This window comes from Petaurus breviceps, unplaced genomic scaffold (genome assembly GCF_028583685.1).
Source record: "Petaurus breviceps papuanus isolate PSGF00001 unplaced genomic scaffold, PetGlider_PUasm1.0 90763, whole genome shotgun sequence".
NCBI lineage: Eukaryota > Metazoa > Chordata > Mammalia > Diprotodontia > Petauridae > Petaurus > Petaurus breviceps.
Genome location: NW_027187340.1, coordinates 631150 through 656566, shown reverse-complemented (window position 1 = coordinate 656566; position 25417 = coordinate 631150). Strand labels below are relative to the sequence as shown.

Sequence of the window (25417 nt, the reverse complement as noted above, 5' to 3'; positions counted from 1 at the left end):
ACCTCTGTTTGCTCCCATTTCTCCATCTGTAAAATGGGGAGAATAGCACCTACCCCTCCCTCCTCCAGGGTTGTTATGAAGATCAGACGAGATAACTATAAAGCTCTCAGCACAGTGCCTGGCACAGAGTGCTATAAAAAATGTTAGTTGTTACTCTTCTTATTATATCAAAATTCTTACTTGTATCTTTATAACCAGTCATTCTTAAAATACTAACTTCTTATTGTAAAATAATTTTTATCATCTTTTCCTTCTTATAACTAATAAAAGCAGGACTATGTTATTCATTCTGAAAAGCTTCTTTCTCAAAATTCTGAGAGTCAAGGGTAAGTCATATGTGATCCTTATCTCCTTGTGACATTTAAGAAAAGTCATACACGTGCCTATATTCACTTATGAGAATTATAAGAAACATATGTTAACATGGAGACCCTTACTATGACCAAAATACTAGAGAGCCTAGGCTTCCTAATGGATAGGATGATTTTCTTTTTTAAAAGGGGTGGGGGGAGGCAGAAGAGATGGGATTTGATTAAGTTAGAAGTTGAGATCAACTGCAAATTGAAGGGAATTGAATGAAATGTTTTATATTCATATCAATTTTGGGGATTTAAAAATTTAAAAAAAATTTCTGCTCATTACAAGAAAAAAACAGTGATGTTGATATGTTTGATGGTCATACAAAACCAATGGCAATTTTATTTTTAAAAAAATCTCCCACATTGCTTCTCTGAAGAAAACCAGATTTATAAAAATCAAGATACTTTAGGTGAATCTATTTTTTATATCTGTCAAAGTTTTTAAGTATCTGTATTTTAAGTATCCTCTGTGATCATACTAAAGTAATGAGTTGTACCATGAACATTCAAATTGGTTTGCCACAGAAATTTTATTAGTCCATATTTAAGATATGTGGGTAAATATAGAGAAAGTAGGAAAAAATGGTTAAATTTGAGTTGAACTACTACTCCTTCTAGCAAGGTTATTTTTTAAATGTACAGGTTGCTAGCCAGCCCTGTTGGTAGTGAACTAGCTAATCATCAATAAGATATATTAAAGGTGAATCAGCATTTAAAAATATTTTCTTAGAGTTGAGATTCAGCAGGTGATAGAAAATAACAACCAAAAAAACCTTCTTGTCTATCAAGATACTGACAGAAGAACAGCTCTGAAGACCAGAGAGAGCCAAAAATAGAATACAATCTGCTGATGAGTTTCTGTGCATTTTTGAATTGAAATTTGATCTGAATATCACTCAGATGTAAATGACGGACCACTATGACACTATTGCCTGCAAAGCCATGGGGAGAAAGAATGAGAGTAGACGCCATGCTGCCATGCTTAGCCAGTCTTTCTAAATGCTCTTTAAAGGGGGAGTGGGGAAGAGGAAGCTCATGTCATAGTATGTACTCACAGGAGTATTGGACTGTTCGGTCAGCTTTTGCTCCCACATTTTTAGGCGTCTCTCTCTTTCCTTCAGCTCCTGCTCTTTAAAGCTGAGATCTCGCTCCAGTTTCTTTAGCCTCTCAAGTGTGGCCTCGATTTCACATCTGTATCAGGACAACTAGGTAAGTCTTGAGTTTTTTCAGCAGATATAAATTGTCAGATTGTTAAATAAAGTAAAAGGACAGCTCTAACTCAAGCATCATACAATATTTAGTTTCCGAAACCCTGATGTCTTTAAAAACTAAAAGGTAAAATTAAATGTTAGAACAATAAACCAGATATGCTTAGCAATTTCTAAAAGTTCTTTTAAAATAAATCCAGATTTTATAATTTTTTTTCTTTTTAATAACTAATGGTACCATTGATAATGAGTGACCTGGGAATTCACTGATGACTCACTTAAATTTGTAAGATAAGAGCAATTTTCCCAGTAGATAAGTAGTCATGGGATAAGAACAGGCAGTTTTCAAAGGAAGAAATCCAAGTTATCCACCATTGTATGAAAAAATTACTCTAAATCACTAATAATTAGAGATATGCAAATTAAAGCACTTTGAGGTCCTACTTCATGCCTATCAGACTAGAAAAGATAAACAAGAGAGAAAAAATGTCAAATGGTGGGGAGGGGGGGACTTTAGGAAAACAGGTAAAACAGTGCATTGTTCGTAGAGCAGTGAATTGCTTGTTCTGGAAAGCAATTTGGAACTTCATCCAGAAAGTTATCAAATTATGAATTCCTTTTGGTTTAGCTATATCACTACTAGTCCTATGCAGCAAAGAAAAAAAATAAAGGGATCTATGTGAACACAAACATATGTAGCAATTTTTTTTGTAGTTTATGCACACAGTAGAATATGTGCTGTAAGAAATGATGAAATAGACAATTTCAAAGCAAACTCAGAAGACCTTTACGAATTGAGGCAGAGCAAAGTGAACAGAGTTAGGAGAACAATTTATACAATGAGAAAAACTGCTTTAAAATTTTTCAAAAATCTGGTTAATACATTGATAGACTATGAGTTCAGAAGAATGAAAATAGAACACACCACTCACCATCTGAGAGGGAGGTGACGTACTTAAGATGCAGAGACATTTTTGGACATTTGTTTTGCTGGACTATGCAGCTATGTATATACTGACAGAGTTGGTTTTTATCTTATTTTAAAAATTTACTCAAGTAAGTGGGGGTAGTGGGAGGGACAGGTTAATAAAATAAATACTTGTTACTTGAAAAAAGAACTCTATATCTCAATTGGATAACTAATAATACCACTGAAAATAGTAATGAGTAATTTGAGAATTTCAGTAATAGCTGCTTTAATCTTGATAGCAAGTCTCAGCACTAAGTTCATTCTCACTTCAGGGACATTATAGTGTTTCATTTTCTTTTCTTTTAAAAAAATATTTTAATTTACTTTGTTAACTCTCCCTCCTTCCTACCCTTCCCCCACACCTTGAGAAGACAGTGATATCAATTATTCAAAGTCATGCAAAACACATTTCCATATTATCCAAGTTACAAAAGAAAACACACGCAAACATACACACATGAAAATCATGTGCTTCAATCTGTACTCAGAATTCATCAGTTCTCTCTCTGGAGATAGAGCTTTTCATCATAGGTCCTTTGATATTGTTTTGGATCACTGTCTCAATCATAGTAGCTAAATCTTTCATAGTTGATCACTGTTACATTATTGCTCTTATTGTGTACAATAACCTCCTGGTTCTGCCCACTTCATTTTGTATCAGTTCACATAAGTCTTCCCAGGTTCTTGTGAAGCTATCTCACTCATCATTTCTTATAGCACAATAGTATATCATTACAATCATATGCAATTACTCATTGAGTCATTCTTCCATTGATGGGCATCATCTCAATTTCAAATTCTTTGCCACCACAAAAAGAGCTGTTATAAATTTTTTTTACATATATGTACTTTCCTCTTTTTATTGATTTCTTTGGGATTTGGACCTAGTAGTGGTATTTCTGAGTCAAAGTGTATATACAGTTTTAAAATCCTTTGGGCATAGTTCCAAATTGTTCTCCAGAATGGTTGTACCAGTTCACAACGTCACCAACAGTGCATTTGTGTCCTTATTTTCCCACATCCTCTCCAGCATTTGTCTCTTACCTTTTCTGTCCTGTTAGCCAGTTTGATAGGTATGGGGCAGTATCTCAGAGTTGTTTTAATTTGCATTTCTCTAATAGATAGTGACTTAGAGCATTTTTCACGTGACTTGATTTTTTCACGTGATTTCTTCTTCTGAAAACCCTTATTCATATCCTTTGATCACATCATAGTGCTTCAAGTCCAAAATTCATTTTCCTGGCTTTCCAGATATCTCCTTCTATTCCTTAATATGTACTCTAGACTCTGACCAAAGTGGACTACTCTCCTCCATGAATCTGTCTCAAACTTTCTGCTATTGTTCATACTATTTTCTATGCTTATAAAGTCCCTACTTTCTACACGAAGCCTTCCTTGGTGTTTCCACTATCACCAACTACTTCTCCAACCTAGTAACAAATTTTTCCCAATGAACATCATAAAGCACTGTTTTCCATTCACTGTGTATAATTTTACATTGTAATTATATGTATGTGCTAATTTCCTCTATGAAATGGAAGTTCCACAAGTTCTGGGGTTATGTCTTACTTAAACTCTATGTTTCCTTCATCCTAGCATCATGTTCTGAAAAGAGCAAGCAGTTATTAACTGTGTTTTAAGTGGAATTGAATTGAACCATATAGGTTCTTAACTTGGGGCCTGTGAAATTGGCTTTTAAAGGTAGCTAAATGGCTAACTAGCTAGGTATACTTCAATATAATTTCCTTTGTAGTCCTATATGTTTTTATACATTTAAATACATTCTTAGAATGTCATAAGTTTTACCAGAGTGTCAGAGGGGACCATAACATGTACACATAAAAAAAGATTAAGAACTCCACCTCTCAGAAACAGGAGTTCTTTCAGGAGAGATTTTTGGAATCTATAGTTAGAAACTCAGGTGCCAAGAATAACACAAAGCTTCCCTTAAAAAGTTATATTAAATGTTTCCTTTCTCTTTGTAAAGAAAAATAATTCTAGTTACTTCCCCTGAAATAATCCCTACAGACTTAAGTAGTTTCCTTGCATCTCTGAGATCTGAATGAGCACCCCAAACGGGATCACAGAATTAATTATTTGGCATTAGGGGGGTTCATTTAGTCCAATGCTTTCACTTTAGAAACTGGGGCCCCAGAAAGTTAAGTGACTTGCCTAATGTCATATAGGTAGCAAGTGGCAGAGCTGGGATTTAAACCCAGGACTTTTGATACCAAATCTAGCATTCTTTTTAAATGCCTTTTAATGTCATTGTTGATCACTGGCAAGACCAAGGCAAAATAGGGAGGGAGAAAAAAAGGAAAAAAAGAAAGTCAGAAGGGGCATACTAAGACAAAGAGACTGAAAAGAGGAGAAAGATATGTTTATGATGGTTATGACAGTCAAGCACTAACAACAGCTATTAAAGGCACTATTCAGAAGCATCTTGTCATAGGTAGCCAAATCTTTGGTTTAGGAAGTTGAAAATGAAGGGTAGCTGTACCTAACTAAAACTGTTACCTTTACTTGAAAGCCTGGCATTTCACTTCCAAGGAAACTGAGAGTAAATCAGTGCCCTGTTGTGGTTTCCTACTCTAACTACATGTATGTATCTAAATATACTCAGAACAACATAAACTTCTCCACGGAACAGGTGTCAAGGTAGGTCTAAATTTGGACCAAAAACTTTATATCCCACTAAGATGGAATCTGGCATGCAATTAATATCATAATATGCTTTAATCACATTAGGTAGTCTGAAAAGTGCCTCGTTAAAACAAGTGATGTAATTAATGACAAAAAGCAGCTGCTTGTGCCACCCTCAAGCACTTGTTCTTTGTGAATCAATCACTTAGGTGAAAAAAAAAAGAGCCTATTTCCCTTTGTGCACCAGCACACAGGGATAGCACTTTGAAAGCACCTACACCACAAAAATATCATCATTAGTTAGAGACTGTTTTGCTTTAGCAGATAGGGGCAGGGCTGGCCATGAAGCCAGAAGGATGTGGATTCAAGTCTTGGTTTGGACACATACTGGCTCTGTAATTACAGGGAGGTCACTTAACTTCTCAGTGCCCAGACAAGACTGTAAGTCTACATCTAAGTCGAAGGTGAGCTGCTGTCCTAGGTCTGCAGAGGGAGTTTCCACACCTAGAGTTCCCTGTACCAATTAAATCACAAATATAGATTTAAGAAAAAACATTTCTCTACTAAGATCCAAAAGAGGAGCACTTAATCATTAATTGCCTAGGATTTGTACTAATATAAAAAAAATCCTAAAATTTGTCCTGGGGTATTACAACCAAAAACAAGAACAGCAGCAAAACCCCAAAACAAAACACAAAAGTCCCCTTTTATTGTCATTCCCAGGGAAAGGTTTTGGAATGTGTGTGAGTTTGTGTTTTAAATAGATGGATGGGGAAAATGTAATAGCCAAAAACTCATGCCCCTCACCCTTCTCTAGATTTTAAAAGAGGTAGGTAGTTGGTATTCCTGCCATTTTGAACATTAGCTTCTCTCATCAATTATGCTGATCTCTCCAATGTATTTTTTTTTATCAGAACAAATGGCCAAAAACACATTTTTGCTTGTTCTTTAAGTCAAGGATTTATCCCCAATTTCAGGACTGAAAATGTTATGTATGTACACCGTAGGATCTCCAGTCCCCCTGGAAAATCAGTCAACATTTAAATAAGCTATACACTGTGACACAAACAGATAAAAACATATAGATTGAAGGCACGAACAGAACATCTCTTATCTTTAATTTGTTTTAATTTGTTTCCCTGTGCCTTTCAAGGGCTAACAAGAGTGCCTGATGCAATGTGCTGTGAGGGCTGTAATACCTATGCTGGCAGGACAAATTAAGAACAGCAGTCCCCCTTGCTTTGTTGATACCCTCCCTGACTCAACCTCAATGCTACTTAAATGTAGTTTTTAGGTGTTTTAATCTATGCAAATTATGGTTTTCTCTTGAGCCAAATCCATCTAAGGTAAAGTCCTACTAACAGCAGTTTTTCATGTCAAAATCATGCTCTGTACTATAATTATCTTTTTCATTAGACAGAAACTTCTTTTAAAATAAAAGGTCAGTCTGCAAAAGAAAAAAAAAACCTCAGCCACGTTATGTATTTTTATAAAGTTGTATGGCATAATAAATCATCAGTGTCATCAGAGGAAAAGCTTTATTGTCAAATAAGTGCAAAATTCACAAATACAGGAATCTAAAAAGGACATGGCTGATATTTGTTTCCCCTAATTAATCCTCAAGCCATTACATCGTATAATTCATGAACAACTGTAATCTGTCACAATGATCAATGTTCTATATATGATTTTTACACATGTAGAACAAAATCCAAGGATTAATGGTCTTTAATTTTTGCATTTTGTTTTCATGATATTGTAATCATCAGTATAGAACACTAACAAACAATAAATTGCAGGAGGCATGGAAAAATACACATTCTAAATCTGATTTCTCTTACACACATACACACACACACACACACCCCACCTACTTCAGCCCTTCAAATTACCACAGGCCTTTTGCCTAAAAGGATTTAGGCAACTGTAGGAAACTAAGGCTTCTAATGAAAATGGAAAATATTACCCAGAAGACATTTTCTGGCTCCCTAATACTTGTAATCATGAACTCAATCATTGCTAATTTGCTAGTAAATGATGAAGCATGATGAAAATATTGTGGCCTAACATATTTATGAAAAGTTTCAAACACTTAATTTCCTTTCTACCACCCAGAAAGGCAGTGGAAAGAATCTAATTTCAAGAAGACTTGGTAGGCATATTCAAACCATATATTTAGCTTATTTCTGAAAACAAAGTTTCACTTCATGTACACTATGGAGCTTTGTCAGGTATAGGTAACTGTCCAAATTCCATGATTTCTAAAGCACTTTGTAGAATTTGACTCTGGCTAAAATCTGGGTATCTTGTACACCTGAAAAAAATGAAATGTGGTAAATAATGGATATTTCATTCTAGTCTTTTTGGAAAATTAAGATATTAATGTAACCGGGGGTTCAAGTCTAGCATTTGCACAAGACTCTATTGATGGAAAGAAGATTATTCAATACTCTACACCTACCTGTGGGGGAGAGCTGAAGAGAATCTGGAACAAAATGTGTCTTCTCTGACAGCTAAAATCCAGAAACCAGGATGGTTCCTCTCCCAAGTTCTAGCCTGCTCTACCCTTCAGGTGGGCACAGAGCACTCCACTAATAAGGAAAGCTTTATGCAAATATCAGACTTGAGTGCCAGATTATATTAAGAAACACCTGAATGATCCAGTGAAACTTTTAGTCTGATTCATTAAAGTGAACTGAGTCCAGTCATATTCCCAGCTTTCTATATAACTTGAACTAAATTTATATCAAACTAAATGTCCAACATAATAAAATATCAGTAAACTACTGTGTGGTCTTCACACACGTTTTTACAACAAAAAAGATTAAAACCTATAGAAATGGTGCCACAGAGAGGCACGTAAGGCAACTCTTAGTAGCAGATCACTTTTCATTCTATCAGTTTCCTTTTTTTCTCCCCCCCCCCACTTTTTCCTCTCTCCCTCTTGTGAACTTTTCTATTTAAAAATTCAAAACAAAAGAAAACAAAAACCTCAACTTCGGTCCTCTTTTTCTACTTAGGTATGGCGTAGCACTAAGACCTCTGACTTAGGAAATCAGCAGATCTGAACTCTGATCCTAGTCTTGTCCTAGCTTCAGAGCTGGGCAAGTCATTTTGTTTCTCAATTTTCTCATCTGTAAAATGGAGATAATATCCACCTGCCTACCTTATGTAGTTGCAATCGGATTCAAATGAGATAATGGAGGTGAAACTTCATTGCACATGTTTATACCACTGCAATGTGATATTATCTTACTTTTTATGGAACACAACTCATTAGCACTACTTGCCTCTTCCCCGTTGGCAATAAAGTCTAAAAAAGCTGCTGACTCCTCCTAGCTTAGAAAGTCTCTTTGGAGGCTTTGGGCTCCTATTATTTATCTTTTTCCTAGTTATCTGTAAGACTAGGATGAGACTCCATATGTATTTCATATGGGATATATTTTAATTTAAAGCTGAAAAATATTTTGAAGGTTTTGACAACATGCAACTATGTCTACTGAAAAAAAAATCATGGTATTTTCTAGTGTCAATGTTCTTCTACCAAAAAAAGGAAAAAAAAGTGAGTTGTTTGTACTTCATCTCACGGAAGACAGGTGACAAGATTTAAGTGAATTATTGACTAGAGAATTATTTTAATAATTAAGAAAATTTGCAAAATAAATTGTGCTAATTTAGAAAGATAAAATTTGTAAGCTTATCCTAAGCAGAGACTTTACAAAACAATGTTATTTCTCAAGTATACCCAGATTTTTAAAAAAGGAATTTCAAATAGTATTTCTAGGGTGAAAACTTTTGGTACCAAGCCTTAAATCTCAAAAATTTTAGTACATAAGTCCTAGGGAATTGCTTTAGGCCTATAGAGGTTATGTGACTAGTCTAGGGTCACATAATAAATATTAGAGGTGGTATTTGAACCTAAATCGTCCCAACTCCAAGCCAAATACTATATAATACTACTGCCTCTATATAATATAGGCTTCCTTCAGTACTTTATAAAGGACCTGTGATTTTACACATGAGTGTACTTCATCCATTAACATACATTACAACCATCCCATGACTTAATAAACAATTTTATGAGTTCCTAGGGAAAAAAAAGTAAATGAGTAAAATCATCCCCTAGTAGCTGACCATCTAGTAATTAGTAGATTTTACAAACTAGATTTGTAAAATTAGTAGATTTTACAAACAAACTAGAAACTAGTGAAACTGGTCCTCAGAGAGTAGCCACATGGCTGGTTGTGAAAACTTTTCTCGAAGTCTTTTCATCTTGCCAGAAACTTCTGGAGCAGTGGTTCTTAACCAGGGGTCTGTGAACTTATTTTTAAAAAAAATTTTGATAATTGTTTTTCAACATAATTGGTTTCCTTTGTAATCCTCTGTATTTTACTTTATTTATTTAAAAACTTGATTTTGAGAGGAGGTACATGGGCTTTGCCAGAACGCCCCCCCCCCCCCCCCACAAACCTCCTCAATTTAAGAACATTTGATCTAGAGTTTACAAAGCCTTGGAGAATCCCGAATCACCTTCATGTCATGACAAAGCATTAGACTAGTACTTCATTAGAGCACTAGTGGAAGTGTGGCATAATGGAAAGAATATTTAGAGCCAGAAGAACTGTTTTCTACTCTGTTACCCTATATGACTTTGGACAAGTCACTAAATTTCTCTAGGTTTAGGTTGTGCTACTATGATTAAGTGACTGATATGATAATGTTTAGATAGTGGAAAAGCCTTCAATAATAACTTATTTTCATCATGAAAAATCAATTAATTAAATTCACAGACATTTGAATTTTTGTGATCTCTTCCTATTCTCATCATTTCTACATTGTACTAAATCACTAGCTATAAACTCTAAAAATTCGTTAGACCTCAAGAAGAAATCCCAGTTTGGCAGTGTTTCATTTCCTTATTTCCAACTGATTTAGTAGGAAATGAACAGTTTTTATTTTTCATTTCTGTTGCTTCCTTCAGTCTAGGAAAAGACTCATTTGAATCTCTAAATTAATTCATTTGTCCTAAATTCCCTGGTTCTAGTGAGGCATTTACTAAAAATAATGAAAATGAATGAGTTCAATGTAAAAGCCACAAAAACACAAAACCTGAAGAAAATGCCTAATTACAGGAACAGCAGTAGGTAGGCAGCTCATTTTCTAAATGCTTGTAGTTTTAATTTGTTATCAGCAGATGGCGCAAAGTGTCTCCTTAGTGATTAGTGGTAGGGAGCTGGGGTGAAGTTACTTAGAATCTCTGCTGAGTCAGTTGGAGAATAATGTCAGCTCTAAAACATGCTATTTATACTCGAGCATCATGTGACCTGGCTCAAATTCTTCATCCTGTGCTCACTTTTTCCACTCACACGATGTAATTCCATCATTATTAAGTCTGTTTATGACCAAATTCATAGAGTTCGGTAACTTTGTAAATGTTTAAAATCTCATTTCAAAAAGAATATTCCTTGTCCCTTCTTTTCTCATCATCTACCAGTACACTGGTTTACTAGCTTCAAGACTGGGAAATAGTTTTATAGATGTGTTCTAACTGGATGAAAGCCAAAGCTTCCTAATATAGAGTGTACACAGAGAGATGTCTGGTAACAATCTTCTCCAGCAGAATATCTGATTTCAGTATTCTTTTCCAAACACTACAAAGCAACAAGTTCCATAGAACACTGTTTGGGAAACTCATGTTATTTTCTGTCTACCTATAAAAGAGGAGAGCATATTAGATAGGCTATCAGACTTTTCACCGAAGTGGTCACATTTCTAGAACGTACTTAAGACTGGGAAGAGGGAGGCTCTATCCTGCTTCTTGGCCTGTACTCAGCCCCGACATTGCCCATGCTGTTTAAATAGTTCCTATGTTCTGAGAGGCAGCATGGAGAGTGACTAAAAAGACAGGGGTTACAATCTGGCTTCTGACACACATTGGCTGTGTGACCCTCAACAGATCACAACCTCTTAGTGCCCCCAGAAAACTCACCAAGACTAAACATTGCAGAGAAAAACCTAATTTGCAGGGGTGGAGGGATTTTTTTCTTTTCATCCAAGAGTTCCCTGTACCAATTAAATCACAGGTTCAGTTCTTATCCCCATATTTAAAAAATAACTTTAAGCCAGGCTGATGTAGTTTAGAGATGGGATTTCAAAAATGCAGATACCTACCTCCATTCTGCCTTATTATGCAGAAATGAGTTACACTGATCAGGAAGGTTAGTGTCATTTGACATGGACTCCAGAATTGAAATAATTTGCTTGAATGATGGACGTTTCTGAAAAAGACAGGAAAAGTACACATTCAGTAGGGATCATTATACATATATCAAAAGGGATACTCTTGGTTTGGAGTTAATGGAGATATAAATATAACAATAAGTTCCATTTAATGAGAAAAATTATATCCTTCCCACACAGAGATCAAAGAATCATAGACATGGAGTTTAGACCCTTAAAGACCTTTCAATTCTACTCATCTAATTTTAGAGAAGATGGAACTGAAGTCAAGAAAGGTAAAGTGACTTGCCCCAGTGTACACTGGTAATGAGTTCCATAACTGGGATTTGTACCCACCTTCTTTGATGGATTTGAGTCTATCCCTTTTTGCCTTGTATCAAGATCATCTACACTAAAAAAGATCAGATTCTTACTTCAGGGACATGTCTGAGAGATCATTTTGGAACTATCAGTCTGATATTTTCTTCTGGAAGAGAGCCTCCAGGGGATTTAAGAAGATATCTTTCCAAACTAACAAGTACATGGGGGATGGGGGGTGGGAGGAGTGATTGCAAGAAATTAATTTTAAAAATTATATAGTCTTCTTTAAGGACATTGGTCATAAAGATGGAGTCTTTATTAAAGGCTTCTTTAAAAGGGAAAGAAACTCAGTATTACTTGATAGCTCACTCATGCAAGGCAAATTTGAAGATCAGTCAAGTCAATAGGCCTTTATTAAGCATTTAATTATGTGCCAGGCACTGTGCTAAGCTCTGGGGCTACAAAGAAAGGAAAAAAAACTTTCTCTCAAGGAACCCACAACCGTGTACAAATAAGACACGTACAGGATAACTTGGAGATAATCTCAGAGGAAAGATGCCAGCATTAAGGAGGATCAGGAAAGGTTTCCTGTAGAAGATGGGATGAACCAATTCAACCAATGCTTTCTTTGTACAATAACTGTGCTAGGCACTGGGGAAGCAAACACAGATATAAAACAATCCATGGTTTAAAGGAGCTTACATTCTACTAGTGGGGGGACACGGCAGGTAACAAGAAAGTAAGTATGAAATGTCTAGAATAGAGCATTAGCCATTGGGAAGCTCATGAAAGACTTCACAGAGGAGCTGGTACCTGAACTTTGCCTTGAAGGAAGAAAATGATTCTGATCCATAGATTTGGGGGGTGGCAGTGATTTATTCCAGGCACGGGGGATGGTTAGAGAAGATGCAATGTCAGATTTGGAAAATTGTCAAAGAAAGCTAGATGTACCATGGTATAGAATGTAGGAAGGAGAATAACACAAAATAAGGTTAGAAAGGCAGGTTTGAAGCTTTGTTATTGAAGGACTTCAATCCTTCAAATTGAGGCCTTTAAATTTAATCCTTAGTTAAGAGGGAGCCATAGCAAGTTTTTGAGTAAGACTGTAACATGGTCTGACATATGCTTTAGGAACATTATTTTGACAGTTGTGTGGAGGATAAATTGGTGAGGGAGAGACACTAGAAATAGGGAGACCAATTAGGAAGACCAAAGGTGTCCTTATAGGAGCCTTACCTGCAGAGAGAAGACAAATTTTTAGGCTAAATGATTTCTTAACTACTGATCTATTATGCACAAGAAGAAACATAGGTTGCTTTCCTTTTACTTATTCTTTCTGAACTAGGAAACCTCTGAAGGGTCAATAAAGAATGTTTTTTTTTTTTCAGGAAAAAAAGAGTATCTGTGCCCAAGCCCCAACTTGTGAAGGTAATATTGAATACTCTTAAAATGACAACTTGCTCCTTCTATTAGGTTCTATCTTTTACTTACTTTAGTACAGCAAAGATCTGTATTACATTGATGTAAGTACTCTTTTAGTTGAAACAGACTGCAATCCTGCAACTTGGTTGAGAATTTATATAAATTGCCATGATTGAAAAAAAATCTCCACTTACTAACCAACATCCTGGTGAAGAGTTTTTAGTATTGAGCTAAGCTGGTGCTAAAACAAGAAACAAATCCTTCCCACCTTGGCTAGTCTTTTAATTTTTTTTTAATTAACAATTTTTATTTTTCCAAAAACTATTTGTTTATGCTCACTATAGTGGCAGCAGGTACACCTATTGTGTGCCAAATGCTGTGTTAGCACTCGAGATACAAAGAAAAAAATGTTTAGTTCCTGTCTTCAAGGAACTTACATTCTACCAGGGTAAACAACACATACACCTGGAAATATAAAAGTACAGACGAAATAAATACAAGGTAATTGGAAGGGATTGGCGCTAAGTCGTAGTATTGCTCAAAAAGAGTCTTCTGGTAGAGTTAATATATATGCTCATTCTAAGAGGCAGTAATGAAGAACTCTGTGTCACCTTCATTCCACAATGGGACACTGGAGGAATATTTTACTCAGTATGGGGAGGAGGGGGAATTCCTAAGCCACCGAAACAAAAAAAAATCAACAACCCACTACTTTCAAAATCATACTAAGTTCACAACTTTGATCCACATTACAGCTTCTTTTACGGCTGGGAGACAAAAAAGAATGGTACCGTTCAGTGAAAATGGAAAATGCAGCAGTTAAATGTATTTATTTTAGAGAGCAGTGACTGTACTACTCCATTTGACAGACTCTAGCCAAGGTTGAGACAAAAGGTTAAAACAAAAATGGAGAGAGATAATAAAAGGATGATGCACATTCTCTCTCCATCACGCCTCATAATTATACCATTTCTGAACAAATTACAGTTGCAGCAATTAAAACATGCATTTTAATTTGGGATCACAAAAACAAGTAAGAACAGTGTTGAGGTGCCTCTCTTTCTCTTGGGAACCAAGCGCTTCCTACATTATGAAGATGGGCCATTTCTTAGTTAACCCCTGAAATGAGAAACCAAACTAAGACACACATTCAGAGTCCAGACGTCAACCCACTCTTTCAAGTGAGTTATTTTGACAAGAGTTGGCAGTAGTCAATGGATGCAACTCAATGAAAAGCGTGCAGGCCAGAGACAGAGAGCACATGGAAAACAATGAAAGAATTGCTTAACTAAGCCCAGGGAGTATTTACACTATTTTCCTTCCTTCATCTTTAGCACTGTCTTAATTTCTCCCAATGTTGATCAGGTGTAATGTAATATTGGCGAGACTACAGTTCACTTGCAGAGTAAATAATTGTAATATCACAAATAATGGATTTTGATTTTAGGTAGAAAAGCAGTCAGCAGGAGCCCATGAATTCTGAGATAAAAAGCTTCATGAAAAATGATGAATTGTGGGGTTTTGTGTGTTTTGTTGTTTTTGTTTTGTTTTACCCTCAGACTCCTAATTTCACAATGGGAAAGTTAGAATTTGCTCGAGAGATTATACTTCAGGATCAAATAATCACTACATGTGGCTCAATGAAACTAAATACATACACATTAGTATCATGGTCAGATTTGGGCCTAAGTTCCTTCAAATGGTTTAGGTATTTAAATAAATACCTAATAAATTAAATAAAAAATGTTGGTTTTGCTTATGGATTCTTCTCTATTCTCAAATTCATGTTTCTAGCTAATTTGGTTTAAAATGCTATATTTTAGTTTGTACTGACATAATCCTTGAATGACTTGACACCTACTTAAAACCAACTATCATGTATATCTATTATCGATCATAAGCATTTATTAAGCACTTACTTTGTCCCTGGTACTCTGTCAGTAAAATAGTCTGTTCACTTGAGGAGGTGATATTCCATTGGGGGAGACAACAGGTATGTATGTAGTTGTGTACAAAATACATACAAGATAATTATGAGGAGAAAGGCACTATAACTAGCAACTGCTTAGTGGTAGAAGAACATTTATTGAAACATAAGCTCTATATTTTATTCCAATAGGCACACATAAGCAATGGATTTTCTACTTAAACCGCTCATTAGCACAATGGTGTCAAACAAACTGAAATGGGGGGCACTAAAGTGTACCTAAAGATTCCTGAGGATCACATACTGACACAGAAACCCACAAATGTTTATATATTTCTTTTCTTCTTATTATTACATCAACACATTAAAATGACATTGAAACTATATTATAAATGGATTGGGCCACATTCAGTAGTATTGTAGGCTACGGACGGCCTGCTGACTTTGCGTTTTGTCACACTTCTGTATTAGTAAACATGTGAAAACAACATTCAACACAGACTATTTTCCATTGGTTGAACAGTTTCTGAATTCCAGCTTCAAAAGGAGGCAGTGAATGTATAAGTCTGCATTTTAGGGAATCTGATTTGTGTGACTACTTAATATTTACTGAGTACCTATTATGTCCCTGGGGAATACAAAGTATAAGATAATATTCACTGCTGGCAACTGTTTAGCAATAAAGTAGGTATACCTATAAAGATAGGTAACATTATAAGGTACATATAATATAGGCTAAGTGGATGATATGGAGAGTAAGTAGGGTATTTACTGAGAGAGCTTAAGCTAAGTGGGCAGCTAGAAGAGTTTCAGATGGATCCAGTGCAAGAGATGAGACTTCAATTATGGCCTGAAGGAAGTCAGATAAGCATAAAAAAGGTGGGTGGGGAGAGAGACAATGATTTAGTGAAAGAAAATCAAAGACAAATTTAAGATACAGTGAATACACTGGCTGGAACAAATTTATGTAGGAAAGTAGCAGGTTGGGTTCAGACTGTGTGATTGTTACAAAGGTATTTATGGTAAGTGCACCCCCACCTTTTTATCATAACAAAATGACAGAGAGGTAGGAAACAAACAAAAAAACCTCTGAAAATTTGCTATGAATGTCATATGGGTAGAAAATGAAAAAATGATCCTTTGGTCCTTATTCCTCAGATCACTGTAGCTTAGATATTACCTGCTACAGCTACATTGAGCTACATGATTATATAAGCACTATAAATCCTTTAAATTCAAATTCTAGTACATACTTCTATGCCATAATTGATCCAAACACAGACTGACCTAAATACAGAACATGACCCTAAAATGAGCTGTCTTTGATAGGATAAAAACATAGATATGCCATATATAATATATATGAAATAGATATATACATAGATAAAAATATAGATTACAGGTCCACTCAAGTTTTATACAAGCCAGATTTTGCAGAAAAAAGGTATGATCTATTTTCAGTCCAACACAATACTGAATGGAGTTTAAGAAATAAAAAGATTTCATGTTGCAGACTAATTTTTTTTCAGAGTGACTAGTTACATAGGTATACATAACCAATTCATATACAAAATGAAATCAAATCTTTAAAAATTAGCTTTCTGGGTATCACAAAAACCTGAAAAAAGCAACAAAAAAAATCTTATGATGGAAAAACTTTCTAATTATTGTCAAAATGTCAGATTTGACAAATACATTGGGAAAAAGTAGTAACTTATCCTGATATAACACACATGCTCTAGACTACTAGTCTTGAAAATTATCACTCACTGTCAATGGATAAATAGCTAAGAATACAAGTGTGATGGTCATTTTTGCTAAATGGACATTTTTGCTCTCAGCTTTGGGCATTTTCTCTGGCTTGTTCCTTTTGCCTGGAATGGTTTCAGTCCTCCTCTCTGCCTCCTGGCTTCTCTGACTTCCTTCAAGTCTCAGATGAAATCCCACTGTCTATTGGAAGTACTTTTCCTAATCTCCTCAATTCTAGTCTCTTTCCTCTATTGATTATCTTCAATTTATTATGTATACTTCTTATTTGTACATAGCTGTTTGCATGTTGTCTCCCCCATTAGACTGTGAATTCTTTTACTTTTGTTTGCATTCCCAGCCCTTAGCACAATGGCTTGCTCATAGAAGGTTCTTAACAAATGTTTATTAACTGACGGACCACAGCACAAAGTTCTTTGAGGACAGGGAAGACTTAAGGACTATCTTTTTTGCTTTTGGGTCCCCAGTACTTAGCACAATGTCTGGTAGATAGTGGGTACTTAATAAATTCTGGTTGACTGACTGATTAGAATTCTTCAAATTAAATACTAACATGCTTTCAAACCACTGAGACTGAACATGGAACAAAAATCATAATCAGACACATCCCACATGATTTCATTGATTCTGAGAAGGCATACTGCTAAATGAAACAACATTACAGGCGGAAGTAAGTTTCATAGGAATAATGTCATAAATGTTACAAATGAAAGGCATTTTAGTGGACTTATTGGGGGGGGCTTGAAGATGTTTCTATGAAACATTTCTCTGGGTAATATTACATGGAATATGTCTATTCTTTTAAAAGTCTGTTATTTATATGATCATTGGCTGTTACAGCAACACGAAAACCTGAAAGCCAGTATCTTCATCAGTACAGAAGCTCAATTGCTTAAAGGTCTACTGGTTTAATATGCCAGCTCTGTTTAAAAAATGTCAGTCCTTCATTTACAATGTTTTGAGTAGGCTGTTGGCTTCAGCACTTAACTGATTTCATGGATGTGTCCTTAAGTTATTGATACTTAAAGTTGCAAAGAAAAAACCCTTTGATTTCTCAACTGAAATAAAGAAGGTAAAAGAACCAGTTTACAATCCCAGTTCTTACCTCTCTGGCTCTTTTCCCTCAACAAGAGAAGGTTAGAGAAACTATAAGCTTCAGTTGACTGGCAGTCAAGAATTCTGACATAAAAATGTTGAGAAAGAGAGAACCACAGTTCTCTTCCCCCTTTGACTACAGGTCAAAATGTAGTGCACTGGAAGGAACAAATAATTTGACTACTATGGGGCTTAGATTTCTACAGGAGCAACACTTTAGCTTTCCTGCATGCAAAGAACTAGGGATACTGTGTGCATGATCAAATGTAAAATCTAAACTGAAAAACACTTAAAATCATTAACACTTTAACATACCTTTGAATCAGCTTCCCAACACTGATGCAGCAATTCAGCAAAGCTTCTGGGGCAACTGCTGGGAATGGTTAATCTCTGCATTAGAAATAGGATGTACTTGTTAATTAAGAACAAAGAATGACTGGTTCAACTAATGCTATTTTTTAAAAAACTGAACAGTAGCTTGAGTAAGATTTGCAGTGTAAAGCTACTATTAATATAGACTAGAAAAGATTAATAAGGACTATGCTTTATATAAATCTTCCCTCCCCAGTTAAGTCACAAGAGGTCAACAGGTAAAATTCAACAAATAAAAGTCAACATAGGAGCAAGTCTAAAAAGAACTATGACAGGTCTGAAAGAATCCAGAGTGTGGGCAAGTCAGAACTTACATCAACAATGAAAATAAAACCAACAGTCTATAACTGTATTTCTTCAGGTTGCTGATGGAGTTTCAAACCATCAGGAAATGAGTCAGACAGCAAGGAAACCAGTTTGGCTTTTGACAGTAAGAATATGCCTGGGAGTGAGGGGGAATCTTTAGCCTGGGAGATCACAGAGATAAATTTAAAGAACTACACATTTTTTCAGCAGCATGTATAGACGCACTAAAGAACTAGATGAAAAAACCAAGACAGGAGAATCCTATCATAGCTTGATTCACTATTACACTGTTTGGGACATACCCTGGGCCAAATCATGTCTCCCCAAACATACCAACTGTGTACAATGAAAGTTTGATATACTACAGTTAGACTACGTCAAGACCAGTTTGGTCTCAGAGTTATGGAGGGGTGCTACTGTGTGTTTTACAAAAGAGATTTTTTCCAAATCCACATTTTAAATAATGGACTCAGTCAGACTTGGGAGGGGCCACAAATCTGGGGAAAGGGAGTTGCTATTTTTAAAATCAGCTACAGGTGGATAGTCTATATCTAGCTTAAGATATCTTTAAAAAGCCACAACAATAAAAAAGAAAGAAATCCCTCCTTTTATCAGAGGGAATGCCACATACTTATATGTATTCTAATCTCGACAATTTTCAAGCATGGTGGAATAAGATGTATTAAATTGTACCTTAACCCCCCCCCCCAATATAACATACAGAAAACTCTAAACACTTAGATTATGAAAACAGCCAGGCATTTATGTAAGCTATTTATGGAGGGGGGAAAGTCCTGTTAAAAATAATAAATATTGTCTAATTATAAGTATGAAATCAAATGCATCTTTTAATCACTCAAGTAGAAATGTTAAGTTTAAAATGTTATTTAAAGAATTATCTTGGTATGGCAACTGCATATGTCTCTTATTTTTCCACATCTTGGAAATTTGGACAGTAGAACATATCACTCCAATTATTTCTTAACTACAGTAACTTTTCAGCTAGTTATGTAGGAGACAATATGCAATGTAACTTATTTCTCTTTAGAAAACATATATTTGGAAAGATTGGATAAATATACAATCAGATATTTCATATTTATATTTGGTTTAGTGGTTTAGAGTTGCTTTAAAATAGCCTAAAGACATTTAAATTATGATTATACTTTCTGAAGACTTCCATAATACATTTAAAAGCATTCTGAAATAAAAACATTTTAGTACCACACTTACAAGACTAATAAAAATTTTAATATGGGTGGAGCCAAGATGATGGAGAAAAAGCATCGTCTCACCTGAGCTCTCCCAAAACCCCTCTGAATACCCCACAAAAGGTCAGGGTGAAATAATTTTCCAGCCAAAGAGTCTAGAAGGCTGCAAGAAAGGTCTATTGTACCTTGGTAAGAGTCTAGCACAGGCCATGCCAGTATAGCCCTAGCCCCAGCAAACCAGAAGCAGACCTCAGAGTGACTGAATCTGTGGCAACAACAGCGGTTTCCAGACTCTCAGTCCACAGACACCAAAGGCAGCTTAGAAGGTCACCAGGAAAGGTCTGTCACACCTTGGTGAGAGTGGAGTACAGGCCAAACCAGAACAGCCCCAAGCCTAACAAAACAGTGGCAGCAGTTGCTTCTGGAGTTCTCAGGCCACAGATGGTAAGAGGGCTCAACAACTGGTCAGAAAAATATTACAGGGGTCTCTTTGTTAGCACTGAGGTAGGACTCTGTTGCCTTGCCCATACTTGGATCTGGGTCACAGTCCTGGGTGGCAGTTCCAAGGGCGAGGAGGAACATAAGCACAGTACAGCTTACTGCCATAGTGGAAAAGGGACCCTTGTCACAGTTCCAGGGTTGAAAAGAGTGTTTGTGGTCACTCACAGACCAGAGAACAAACGAGGAGAGGAGTAAATACCTCTTCTTAGATCATCCACCTTGGAAGAACTGAAAGGTCCCTAAAAGTATCTCTGAAAATAGCTGCACAAAACCCCTGAAGCTTGGCACAGTGCACCCTCCACCTAAGATGCAGAACCCTACTTTAACAAAGAGTTAAAAGTCAAGAAATCAGCTGGGAAAATGAGCAAACAATAGGAAAAAAATTCTGACATACAAAGTGAAGACCAAACAAAGCACACACTTAGAAAAAGATAACAAAGTCAAAGTTCCTACAACCAAAGCCTCCAAGAAAAATATGAACTGGTCTTAGGCCATGGAAGAGGTCAAAAGGGAGTTTGAAAATCAAGCTCAGAAAGGAGCTGAAAATCAAGCTAGAGGAAAAACTGAGTAGAGAAGTGAGAGTGAGGCAAGAAAATCATGAAAAACAAATCAACAGCTTGGTAAAGGAGAACACAAGAATACTGAAGAAAATAACACCTAAAAGACAGACTAGGCCAAACGGAAAAAGAGGGACAAAAGCTCACTGAAGAAAATAATTCCTTAAAAATTTGAATTGATGGGCAGCTAGGTGGTGCAGTGAATAGAGCACTGGCCCTGGAATCAGGAGTACTTGAGTTCAAAAATTTGAATTGAGCAAATGGAAGCTAATGACTTTTAAGAAATCAAGAAACAATTTAAAAAAACACCAAAAGAATGAAAAAATAGAAGACAATGTGAAATATCTCATTGGAAAAATAACTGACCTGGAAAATAGATCCAGGAGAGAGAATAAAACAAATGGGGGACAGAAATAAGATGGAGGGAAATACAGTTAACGATAGTAGCTGTGAAAAAACTTTTGAAGCAAGTTTCTCTGATAAAGGTCTCATTTCTCAAATATATAGAGAACTAAGTCAAATTTATAAAAAAAAAATAAGAGCCATTCCCCAATCGATAAATGATCAAAAGATATGAACAGTTTTCAAGCTATCTATAGTCACATGAAAAAAATGTTTCAACTCACTACTGATTGCAGAAATGCAAATTAAAACAGTTCTGAGATACTACTTCATACTTATTAGATTGGCTAGTAGGACAGAAAAGAAAAATGACAAATGTTGGAAAGGATGTGAGAAAATGAGACATTAATGCACTCTTGGTAGAGTTGTAAACTGATTCAACTGTTCTGTAGAGAAATTTGGAACTATGCCCAAAGGGCTATAAAACCATACATACTCTTTGACTTAGCAATACCACTATTAAGTCTGTATCCTAAAAGAGAAAAAAAAAACCGAAAGGAAAAGCACCTATATGTACAAAAATATTTATAGCAGTTCTTTCCAGTAGCAAAGAACTGGAAATTAAGGGGATACCCAACAATTAGGAAATGGCTGAACAAATTGTGGTATGTGATTAGTGCTATAAGAAATGATGAGTAGGATGCTCTCAGAAAAACCTGGAAACACTTACATGAGCTGAAGCAAAGTGAAATGTACTGTGTACAAAGTAATAGCAATATCGCACAATGATCAGTTGTGAATGACTTAGCTATTCTCAATAATACAGTGATCCAAGACAACTCTGAAGGACTTATGATAAAAAAAAATGCTATTCATTAGAGAAAGAACTGATGGTGTCTGAATACAGATTGAAGCATACTTTTTTTTTTTACTTTGTCTATTTTTCTTGAGGTTTTTTCCCCCTCTATGTTTTCTTTCACAATGTATCTAATATGGAAATTTTTTGCATGACTACACATGTATAACCTGTATCAAATTGCTTATCTTCTCAATGGGGGTAGGGGGATGTGAGTGGAGGGAGGAAGAAAGAAAATTTGGAACTCAAAATATGAAAAAAAAATGTTAAAAATTGTTTTTACATGTAACTGGGGGAAAATAAAATACTAAATAAAAAAAACTTTAATGTTTATAACAAATTAAAACATCCAGATAGTAAGTTAAAAAATATTTTTAAACATTTGTTTAGAAATGAATTTTTCCCAAAATTATGTTGTGCCTCTTTCAGAATGAGTTTCTAAAGAAATATACTATTTCAAAATTTACTCAATTTTTTTCTAAAATATATCCCAAAGCAATAGATTAAGTTTTATGAGAGCTATCTTAAATATGGATGGTAATTCTCCTGTTTGGGTTAAACATTCTTTAAAGTAAGCAAGAAGTTAAGTATTTAAAAAATAGGAATTGTGCTGTCATAACATTCTGAATGAGTCGTTGGTTCAATCTCATTAAAATGACTAGAGTGCATTTCCAAATTTGTTATAAACTTGAACTTCTTAGTAATGCCTGATCAATTTCCTGGCTGCTAGGTTCTTCAAAGAACTCAGTGCTAATTCAGCATTGCTTTCGATTTTATTTCTGATACCCACTGGTTCAACAGACTTTTCATGTAGAATCTCTTTAGGATGTCAGGGAACTCTATACATTTTATTTTTTTTTAATGTAAAAAGGGGTTTTTATCCTTTTTTGTGTCATGGTCCCTTTGGCAGTCTAGTGGAACCTGGTCATTCTTTTTTCTCAGATTATTAAATGTTTTTAATTACATAAAATTAGATTAAAAAGGAAATCAATTATATTGAAATTCGTTATCAATTTTTTTTTTAAAGTTCACAGACCCCAGGTTAAGAACTGGTGTAGTGTCACAATTTCAACAGGAAATAAAATTATCCCTTCCAAAGCCCTCACATTATGCCAACAGGAAAACTTAATGTACTAGAATGAATGCCTCTAATAATCTAATGAGATCTTTATCCTCCTTTTGAAAGATGATAATGGAAATTATTGAAAATTTGAGTTCTATAGTTTTGGTAAGTTAATCCTGTGAAAAGGGAGGAAAACAAACATCTTTATATAGAATAATTTTCTTCCATCTTGTTAGGAGAATTTAGCAATATTCCTTCTTTGATTGACATACATTTATTTAATTAACCTAGAGTATCAGATACTTTGTCTCTTAATCTTACAAGTCTCATTTCCCATAAACCAACTAGAACACATCACCACCTTTGTAAACAATGGTTCATGCATGAGTGAACTAGAAATGGACCTTGAAGACATAAAGGAATTTTCTACTTAGTAAAATAGTTGCATGACCAACCCATAGTTCTGTTGCAAAGTTTGAGAGGTAAGAAGGGTTTTAAAAAATGGTGATCCCCAAATCCTAGAGCTAATTCTCCAAAGCCAGCTTTCAAATTCCTTTTCACATCCTTCACAACTACTCCATTGTCTTGACTAAGCTTTGGATCCACAGCTGTACCTTGCCATCATTCATGTGGAATATTGTTTTCTGATTTCAAGCATTCTCTTGCACTGCATATATTCAGGAGAATACATTTATCCTTGGAAGTTTCTTTTCTCAGATTTATTGCAAGAAAAGTTAAAAAGAAGAGACTGAATTTCATTTTGAACATCAGTTATTTTCTTTACTTTCATTTGCAAGGTCAGTACCAAACATCTAGCCACCTCACTAGCAAAGATTCAATTGTCAAGCTCCTCAGTTACATCTTGTACACTTAAGATGTCAGTTCTCTTGTGAATGTGTGACCATTTATCTAATGGCATATCAGCAAACAACATCATAATTAATTAAAGCTGAAAAATCCTTATTAAACAAAAATAAATGCATATTCTCAACCACAAATTTATTTTAAGGGTTTTTTCCCCCTTATAATCAGCAAATATATTTCCCCCATTTAATTAGCTAACCAGAAAACTTTAGCCATCTCCAATGACTCTGAAGGACAAATTTGCAAGTTATCCTATATTAAGTGTTCGAAGAGATAAAAACTCGGTTACTACTAGTCAACAGTACTTTTTTAGTTTACTCTAACTTCTTCCTGTGAGTTCATGGAGGTAAGAAACAATCTAATACATTTAAAGCATGTTTTTAAAAGTCTAAAGTGTGCTAATCCCAAATCTTCCTCTATTTTTTTTTGACTATTTGTTAATTTAATCTATAGTTGCCTTAGCTACTTCTGGGAACTGGTTAGAGAAGATCTGAAAATCATGAAGTTATATGAAATAAAGTTATATTGTATTGCAAAGACAATGGCATGCTTCCATAAGGTTATCTACGTTCCCATAATACCTTGATATTGAATGCTTCATCCTTATGCTGAGAATTTCCATGGCTGTACGTTTCAGTCACAATTTTAAACCTTTTCAAAATGTAGTTGCTCCCTTTGATATGAATGTGCCATGTTCTCTGATGTAGGCTCATAGGTCCAACTAACTGAAAGCCTCAATTTGTGGAAAGAAGAAAAGCGAGGCTGGGGACACAGCACAAACGGTGTTTACGCCACTGAAGTCCTTTTGAAATGGAAAGGCTCTGCGTGAAGAAGGGAACAGTTATGCCACTGCCTCGCCAATTCCAGTGAGGAGCTCATCTTCAATGTCGTGGTGAACGTAGGTGGCAAAACTGTAATTTTTCCCCTTTTTTGAAACTATTTTTTCTTCTTTTATTTTGAAATTCTCATCTAAGCGACAGTTTCTTGTACTATAGTGACTCCTGCTGGGAGAGTTAAGTTGAAGTAGCTGAAGGTCTCTTACAGATAGATCAACTCCCGGCCAGTAAAAAGATGTCCTAAACGCAGGAGATGGAGTTAAACTGTTCCCCTACCTTGGACGCAATGGCTTCTTTCATCACTAAGAACAAACCCCTAGGTTTTACAATTGAGACTGAGAAACTAGTACAGTACTAGTACAATTTTTGATCTACAGCATCACGACGTGAAGCTGCAACAATTAGATGTAAAGGGTCCATTCATGAGGAATAACATCACTTTGACCCTTTGTGTTAGCTCCTACTGCTAATCTTTCCATAAGCGTGAACTTACTTTCAATTTGAAGAAGATGAAAAAGTCTTTTGCAAAACCCCAATACTGTTTTCTGATCTATGTACCTGAATGTAGAAACGTAGTC

The 25417-nt window shown here is 35.4% G+C and overlaps 1 protein-coding gene and 1 long non-coding RNA gene across 4 annotated transcripts in view; one reads left to right on the top strand and one right to left on the bottom strand.

The window, feature by feature from the left end:
- MAP3K20 (mitogen-activated protein kinase kinase kinase 20) overlaps positions 1–25417 on the bottom strand; it is a 218622-nt gene that overhangs the window by 63215 nt on the left and 129990 nt on the right. For all 3 annotated transcript variants that reach the window (XM_069068421.1, XM_069068424.1, XM_069068423.1), the window contains exons 9-11: positions 18247–18321; positions 11352–11458; positions 1415–1550 (exon numbers count right to left, since the gene is read on the bottom strand). In XM_069068421.1, the coding sequence (XP_068924522.1) occupies positions 1415–1550; positions 11352–11458; positions 18247–18321 (318 nt within the window). The remainder of the gene's footprint in view (positions 1–1414; positions 1551–11351; positions 11459–18246; positions 18322–25417) is intronic.
- On the top strand, positions 11486–25413 carry LOC138146502 (uncharacterized). Its single transcript, XR_011164501.1, has 3 exons — positions 11486–11695; positions 13109–13148; positions 24711–25413. It is a non-coding gene; the product is annotated as an uncharacterized lncRNA (long non-coding RNA).